At 42.8% G+C, this 8391-nt stretch overlaps 1 protein-coding gene across 1 annotated transcript; it reads left to right on the top strand.

Annotated features, from left to right (window-relative positions):
- Positions 1–3: 3 nt before the first annotated feature.
- Positions 4–8079, top strand: mrpl46 (mitochondrial ribosomal protein L46). Its single transcript, XM_003226549.3, has 4 exons — positions 4–242; positions 3550–3745; positions 5522–5695; positions 7703–8079. Exons 1-4 carry the CDS (start codon positions 48–50, stop codon positions 7951–7953), a joined length of 816 nt encoding a protein of 271 aa, XP_003226597.2. The 5' UTR covers positions 4–47; the 3' UTR covers positions 7954–8079.
- Positions 8080–8391: the final 312 nt, after the last annotated feature.

Genomic DNA, 8391 nt, shown 5'->3' with positions numbered 1-8391 from the left:
GCCCCGCCTTTTCCTATTTGCGGCGCCGGGGGTTGGGCCAAGGCAAGATGGCGGCGCCCTTCAGCCGGGCGGCTTGGCTGCTGCTCTCTGCCGCCGTGCGGAGCCCTCCTTCCCGCCGCTGCCTCTCCGGGGCTTCGGGGCCGAGATGGCGGCTCTTCGGGGCGCTGTGCCTGCAGAGGCTTCCCCTGCTGACCCAGGCCCTGAGGCCTCAGGAAGCGGAGATGGCTGCCCTGGTGCAGCAGGTGAGGGGAGGCCTCCGCACAGCCGGATTAACGCGGTTTGGAAGCGCTTTAACTGCTTCCACATAATCAAGGCCTGGGAAACAACCCGGGGATGGGTCTCTCTCTCTTTTGAGTTACCCCCAAGGGAACATTGGGCAAAATGGGCCAGGAAGACATCTTTCCACCATGTCTCCTGTATCAATTTAATTATATAATAACTAGCTGTGCCCAGCCACGCGTTGCTGTGGCATTTTCTGGTGGTGTTGGTGAGAAATTATTGAGATAGTGGTGGTATAGAATGTCTATTGTATGGTAGTCTTTATGTTTAGTATGCACACTGAAGTGGATTATATGGCAGTGTGGAGTCAAGAGAATCCAGTGCAAATCAGATAATATAAGATTCTAAATGGGTTATATAGCTGTGTGGAAGGGCCTTGAGTCTATACTGCCATATAATCCAGTTCAAATCTGATAATCTGTGGAGGAGGCCTAAGTGAGGCCTAACGGTGCCTGTCCCCTGGGCTGAGTAGGTTGCTAGGAGACCAAGTGGGCGGAGCTTAGCCTTCAAACTGGCAGCAATTGGATAAAAACTATTATTCCTCTCCCTGTAATTAGGACTTTATTTTTCTTTTCTTTTTGTTGTATCAACCTAGAGCCGTGAATGATGGGTTGTATTGTCAAATTTCGAGGTTGGGGGGCCTGTAGTTTCGTTGTTTTGTCCGCTGCCCTGGTGCCATCACTCTTTTATATATATATATATATATATATAATACAGTAGAGTCTCACTTATCCAACATAAACAGGCCGGCAGAATGTTGGATAAGCGAATATTTTGGATAATAAGGAGAGATTAAGGAAAAGCCTATTAAACATCAAATTAGGTTATGATTTTACAAATTAAGCACCAAAACATCATGTTATACAACAAATTGGACAGAAAAAGTAGTTCAATATGCAGTAATGCTATGTAGTAATTACTGTATTTACGAATTTAGCACATAAATATCACGATGTATTGAAAACATTGACTACAAAAATGTGTTGGATAATCCAGAACGTTGGATAAGCGAGGTTTGGATAAGTGAGACTCTACTAATAATAATAATACATTTATTTTTGTATGCCGCCTCCATCTCCCCAGCAGGGGACTCGAAGCAGCTCACACAGGGAACAAGCCCAATATAATCACATAAAATCATAAAGTAACAATTTAGACATCGGGCAACACAATTTAAAAACAATTTAAACAAGTCATAGTTAAAATCGACATACAGTAGAGTCTCACTTATCCAACACTCGCTTATCCAACATTCTGGATTATCCAACGCATTTTTGTAGTCAATGTTTTCAATACATCGTGAAATTTTGGTGTTAAATTCATAAATACAGTAATTACTACGTAGAATTACTGCATATTGAACTACTTTTTCTGTCAAATTTGTTGTGTAACATGATGGTTTGGTGCTTAATTTGTAAAATCATAACCTCATTTGATGTTTAATAGGCTTCTCCTTAATCTCTCCTCATTATCCAACATATTCACTTATCCAACGTTCTGCCGGCCCGTTTATGTTGGATAAGTGAGACTCTACTGTAGTTAAAATGTTAAACAATCATCCAGGCATTAAAGGTCCAATATAGGATAACATCTGGGCAATAATCAAAACTGATTTAGGGAGTGTCTATTACAAATAGGACATACATCAAATAGATACAACAGGTAGGGAAGATGAATCTGAATGGGAATCAAACTAAAAAGTAAGCAGGACAAGTTTCAGTGTAGATATGGACCAGGTTATAACGGACTTGTCTACTCAAAAGCACAACAGAACAGCCATATTTTTAATTGCTTCTAGAAGACAGTAAGGGTTGGTGGGAATTGGTGTCCAAAACACCCGAAGGGCCTATGTGTGCTCAACACTGATTATATAATTCAGTTTCAATTCAGTTTCAACTGGAGCGCAGTGGGTTAAAACCTTGTGCAGGCAGGACTGCTGACTTGAAGGTTGGGTTGCTGACCTAAAGGTTGCCAGTTTAAATCCAACCCAGGGAGAGTGCAGATGAGCTCCCTCTGTCATCTCCAGCTCCTTATGCAGGGACATGAGAGAAGCCTCCCACACGGATGGTAAAAAATCAAACATCTGGGCAACGTCTCCTGGGCAATTCTCACACACCAGAAGCGACTTGCAGTTTCCCAATTCACTCCTGACATGAGAAAAAAAAAGTTTCAAACTGCATTATATGGCATTGTAAATGAGGCCAGGGAAGAGCAGTCAAATTAAGAAGGACCAGCAACTAAGGCTCTTCTCATGCCCTCTCGTTGGCACTCATTTAATCATACAATCCTAGAGTGGGAAGAGACCTGGTGGGCCTCTCTTCTGCAGGGTAAACATGCCCAGCTCTTTCAGCTGCTCCTCATAGGGCTTGTTCTCTAGACCCTCCAGACCCTTGATCCTTTTAGTCTCCTTCCTCTGGACACATTCCAGCTTAGAGTCAACATCTCCCTTCAATTGCGGTGCCTAGAATTGGGCACAGTTGTGATTCCAGGTAAAGTGGTCTGACTAAGGCAGAATAGAATACAAGGGGAGCATGACTTCCCTGAATCTAGGCACTAGGCTCTTGTTGATGCATGCCAAAACCCCATTGACTTTTTTTGCTGCCGCATGACATTCCTGGCTCCTGTTCCCCTTCCTCCCCACGAGGACTCCAAGATCTTTTCCACATGTCCTGCTGTCGAGCCAGGCATCGCCCCCCATTCTGTCTCTTTGCATTTCCTTTTTTCTGCCTAAGTGGAGTCTCCTGCATTTGTCCCCATTGAATTTCATTTTGTTAGTTTTGGTCAACCATCTTTAATTTATTAAGATTGTTTTGAATTCTGCTCCTGTCATCTGGAGTATTGGCTCTCCCTCCCCATTTGGTCCCATCTGCAAACTTGATGATCCTGCCTTCTAACCCTTCATCTAAGTCATTGATCAAGATCCTGAAAAGAACCGGGCCCAGTGTGGAACTCTATGGAACTCTACACTGATCATATAATTCACTTTCAAACTGCATTATATGGCAATGTAGATGAAGCCATGGAATAGTAGTCCAATTAAGAAGAACTACCAATTAAGGCTTTTCTTGTGTCCTCTCATTGGCACTCATTTTGCAAGAGAGCACGGTTTACCATTCCAGAGAGGTTTTAAACCAATAATCAGAGTGATGTTTGAACCTGAGAATCTGTAATTTCTTGGTTTTGTCTCCTTAAAATCTTTCAGATTTCCAGAGAACCAGAGAGGATTCTTTCCAGAGGTTCTAGGTCTGACATCTTGGTTTCTTTGTCTAGATTGAAGTGGAGAAAAGCCTATATTCAGACCATGAGATCCGTTGCTTGGCAGAGGAAGAACGCCTGCGGAGAAGGAAAGACAGAAACGAGGAGGAGGACGAGGATGAACCTGGGAAGGAGATTGTTCTGGCACAAGATCTGGAAGACGCCTGGGAACAGAAACTCCGAAGCTTTAACTCTGCCTCTCGCACAACAGGTACCACTTTGTGCTTCTGCTGGGATATTGTTTTTTATGTTTACAAGCAGTCCCCAAGTTATGAACAAGAGAGGTTCTGTTTGTTCTTAAACTGAATTTTTATATAAGTTGGGACTGGTACATTTTTAAAGTGTAGCTCCAACCATATCTGTGTGTATCTACACACACACACACAAACTTTGGCTAGCATAGGGAAGGGTTAACATCCCTGTGGCATTTCCTTTGTTGTTTGCACCCCTGTTCAGAAGATTTCATCCCAGTTTCTGTTCCTGTGATCATTGGATATTGAAAGAATTGGCTTGTAGTGGTAACAAGGATTGGTGAGAAAGCTTCCATTAAGACACCTTTTCCCCATGATAGTAACTCTTTCAAGACTGGATTTCCCTTCCAAAGAGGTAGATTTCTCTCACTTCCTGTTGTCTCACTCCCTTTCTTAACTTGGAAACATTTGTAAGTCAGCTGTTTGTAACTCAGGGACTGCTTGTATTGTTTTTTTAATTTTTGTTTGATTTTATAGATGTATATTTAACTGTGTTGTGTTCTGCCTCAGGCCATATGGAGAGGCAGATGATATAGAAAAAACATTATTGTTATTTTCTGATTTGGTGGAAGTAGAATAAGATACTGGGAAGAAAGCTACTATTATTGAGTCAGAAGCTGGATGTTTCTGAAGACAAGTGGAGTTTTGCATGGGAGAATTAGAGAAAGTAACATCCTTTCACAAGAAACATGCATTTGAGCATGTGTGCATGCACATAATAATAATAATAATAATAATAATCAAGAGACTTAAATGCATACTGTCCTTACACTTTTTCTACATAGCAGTGAACTGCAATATAAAGACTTTTGCAATGCTTTCCAGTTCCATGATTCTGTAACTCCTATTGGCTAATCACACTAAAATAGTCCCATTTAATCAGTTCTTGAACGTTGAGTCAACACATAAGTAAATCTTACTTACTGCAGTTAGAACTAGCAATTGGATTCAAGCCATACACTGCAAATGGGGCTGGATTGTTTCAGGTCCCAGAACAAAAATTGTTTCCTTTTTATCTGGCTCACTATTGCAAATAAGTCACATGTTGATAATCATGATAATACTGATATTAACAGCCCATCTGTCCATGCAAATGGAGCAGCCTTTTCTGGGCAGAAAGAATCAACTGTGTTATAATTTCACCACTTGTTTCCCTGGACGTAATTTCCGTTCACAAGAGGAGACCAGATGGATAGCCACTTAGGATCCTGATTAAACGTCTGACTGCCATATCCCAGAGCATCTAAAAACTTAATTTCAATTCTCTGATTGCCACAACTGGTACTACGTCAGACTAAATCCAGGTATTTTGCCTGAATGATTCATAAATTGACCTGGAGACTTCTCAAAGAGAAAAGGTTTATTTTTAGAGACATATGTTGCCAAAAGGTCATGCAATTTAGAATTTTGCAGCGCCTGGGAGTTTTTTCCGCTCACTGTCAGAAGCCTGCAATCTGAAAGACAATTTTAATAAGTAGTGATGTTGAAATTAGACACTGAACAATTCAAATGACCTTTTGGAAGAGAGAATACATCATTTTGCCAATCTCCTAAAGGTGCAAAGGATGATGTATTCATTCAGGCAGTAAAGTGACACCTAGCTAACTTGTTGTCTAGGCAACACATGCACAGTTTTGCTTCTTGATATGGCTCCATCTGGCTCTTGGAACCACATCTGGATTTGTTCTTCCCTGACTGGCTTGACATCTGTGACTCTGGCATTCTGTCTTGATTAGATGCTGACAAAAACAACGATCGGACGTCTTTGAGCAGGAAGCTGGACCATAGTCTGCTCCTGCTGGTTAAGCAAAAGCTTGGAGACCAGGAGATCTGGCTCTTGCCCCAAACAGAGTGGAAAGATGGGGAGACACTGCGAGCCACAGCAGAACGGGCTCTGTTTGCCCTCTCAGGTCAGTTAGATACCTATCTGGGGTTTTTTTTGGTGGGTACAAAATAATCTTCCTTTGGTTTTCTCCTTTCTCTGTTTATTTTCTCTTGTCTGTCATCTCAATAGAGGAAGTTGTCTTCTCAGTGGCTGCAAAGTCTATCTACATTGATGAAGTTGCATAAATCACAATCAAAATACCCGCTCCCTTCCTCGTTTGTAATTGCTGCGTAGTGTGTTGCTCACACTCCAAGTCTGTTACACATTAATTGCTGCTGTTGTTTTTAAGGTTTATGTACTTATTTGTGGGCGGCTTTAAGGCAGTCTGGTTTTAATCCAAGGGAAGTTCTAAATGAATATTGTGATCTTGAGAATTGCGGGCTTCAATAAACAGAAGCAGCGGGAGGATCTGTAATGATCACAAATAATGGCTGCACTTTTAAGTAATAGCAAGTCAAACAGAATATGTATCTCCTTCATTCCTACATTATATCCAAACTCAGGATCCCGGTTTGTTGTCCCCAAAAAGTTAGGACTCGTATGCCCAAATCAGCTGGCTTGCAATGATGTCTACTTTTTGGGAAGGAGGTAGGCATTGAAACACACCAGGATGCTGATTTTTTTGTGTAGCATTAATCTAAACACTTGGCATTTGTTTTCCTGCTTGGACGCTGTAGGCTATGTAAGCCAGGAATCTATTTATTCTTAAATATGTATAGAATTATCTGACCAAGTAAGAAAAATGCAACCTTAGAATCATAGAATAGTAGTGTTGGAAGAGACCTCATGGGCCGTCCAGTCCAACCCCCTGCCAAGAAGCAGGAAATCGCATTCAAAGCACCCCGGACAGATGGCCATCCAGCCTCTGCTTAAAAGCCTCCAAAGAAGGAGCCTCCACCACAGTCCGGGGGAGAGAGTTCCACTGCCGAACAGCCCTTCTCACAGTGAGGAAGTTCTTCCTGATGTTCAGGTGGAATCTCCTTTCCTGTAGTTTGAAGCCATTGTTCCGTGTCCTAGTCTGCAGGGCAGCAGAAAACAAGCTCCCTCCCTCCTCCCTATGACTTCCCTTCACGTATTTGTACATGGCTATCATGTCTCCTCTTAGCCTTCTCTTCTGCAGGCTAAACATACCCAGCTCTTTAAGCCGCTCCTCATAGGGCTTGTTCTCCAGACCCTTGATCATTTTAGTCGCCCTCCTCTGGACGCTTTCCAGCTTGTCAACATCTCCCTTCAACTGCGGTGCCCAGAATTGGACACAGTATTCCAGGTGTGGTCTGACCAAGGCAGAATAGAGGGGAGCAGGACTTCCCTGGATCTAGATGCTATACCCGGGCCTGGGCTGTGGCGTAGGCTGGAGAGCAAGCCAGCTACGACCAGCTGCAATGTATCACTCTGACTAGGAGGTCATGAGTTCGAGGCCCGCTCGGAGCCTATGTTTGTCTTGTCTTTGTTTTATGTTAAAAAGGCATTGAATGTTTGCCTATATGTGTAATGTGATCCGCCCTGAGTCCCCTTTGGGGTGAGAAGGGCGGAATATAAATGCTGTAAATAAATAAATAAATATACCCCTATTTATGCAGGCCAGAATCCCATTGACTTTTTTAGCAGTCGCATCACATTGTTGGCTCATGTTTAACTTGCTGTCCACGAGGACTCCAAGGTCTTTTTCGCACACACTGCTGTCAAGCCAGGCATCGTCCCCCATTCTGTATCTTTGCATTCCATTTTTTCTGCCGAAGTGAAATATTTTGCATTTGTCCCTGTTGAACTTCATTTTGTTAGTTTTGGCCCATCTCTCTAGTCTGTTAACGTTCTTTGCAGGTGTGCAGGATATTGTATATATGAACGTTTGTCAATCTCTGTATCTGCTAAATGATACCAATCCAAAATGTTGGTCGTTACCTGACCTTGAAAAGGTTAGGGATAGCATCTTTGATGATTGTGTATGGAGTGTTCTCTTCTCACTGTATTGCCTGCTCTGATATGGATGTTTGCTTTTCCTTTCCTTCTCTTTGATTTGCAAACTTCCAAGGAAGCCCCTCTGGAGCCAGGTTTCTAGGGAATGCCCCGTGCGGTGTTTACAAATACAAGTTTCCCAGGGCAGTGCGGACAGAGGGCAACGTAGGAGCCAAGGTGTTCTTCTTCAAAGCCTTCCTGCAGGACAGCCACCTGCCCTTGGATAAGGAGAAAAGGGACTATGTCTGGGTCAGCAAAGGGGAGCTGGCAGATTACTTGAAGCCTGAATACCACTCCCAGGTTACCCGCTTCTTCGTGGACCTATGATTATCAGTGAGAAGAATATGGGAAAGTTTTATATAACAAAAGAGATTGCTGAGTGTGTTTTTTATGCATTTGTGGCAAAACCATGTCTGAACCATATCTGCTAAATAAAAGTCTATAAATGAGAAATCTGTCCTTTGCTTAAGCTGCACACATGTTCTTGTCTTCTGCCAGGATCATCCCAACACACACACAGTTGCCTACTGCAGCAGAGAAGAATAAAGGGTTCAGTCTAATGCGGAAAACCTTGCAATCTTACCTCCTCAGGCACCTGAGTCCCTGCTTCATCAAGGGGAGGTCTTTATAGGGGGGTTTCTTTGCCCCTACATCTTTCCTCTACATCCCATGTCTACGTGCTGAAGAGAACAGCACTGGATGCTGAATCTGACTTAAACACAGATGACACAAAACAGGTTACATATTGCTCTGTCTTAAGCATTC

This window comes from Anolis carolinensis, unplaced genomic scaffold (genome assembly GCF_035594765.1).
Source record: "Anolis carolinensis isolate JA03-04 unplaced genomic scaffold, rAnoCar3.1.pri scaffold_11, whole genome shotgun sequence".
In the NCBI taxonomy this organism is placed as follows: Eukaryota; Metazoa; Chordata; class Lepidosauria; order Squamata; family Dactyloidae; genus Anolis; species Anolis carolinensis.
Note: the sequence above shows the minus strand (reverse complement) of the source record. Positions and strands in the feature narration are given on the sequence as shown.

Bases quoted from the DNA above. Each gene is read 5' to 3' on its own strand.
- mrpl46 (XM_003226549.3), top strand. From the start codon at position 48: ATGGCGGCGCCCTTCAGCCGGGCGGCTTGGCTGCTGCTCTCTGCCGCC. The intron at 3,746-5,521 runs GTACCACTTTGT...TGTCTTGATTAG, and splicing joins CTCTGCCTCTCGCACAACAG to ATGCTGACAAAAACAACGAT. The intron at 5,696-7,702 runs GTCAGTTAGATA...CAAACTTCCAAG, and splicing joins GGCTCTGTTTGCCCTCTCAG to GAAGCCCCTCTGGAGCCAGG.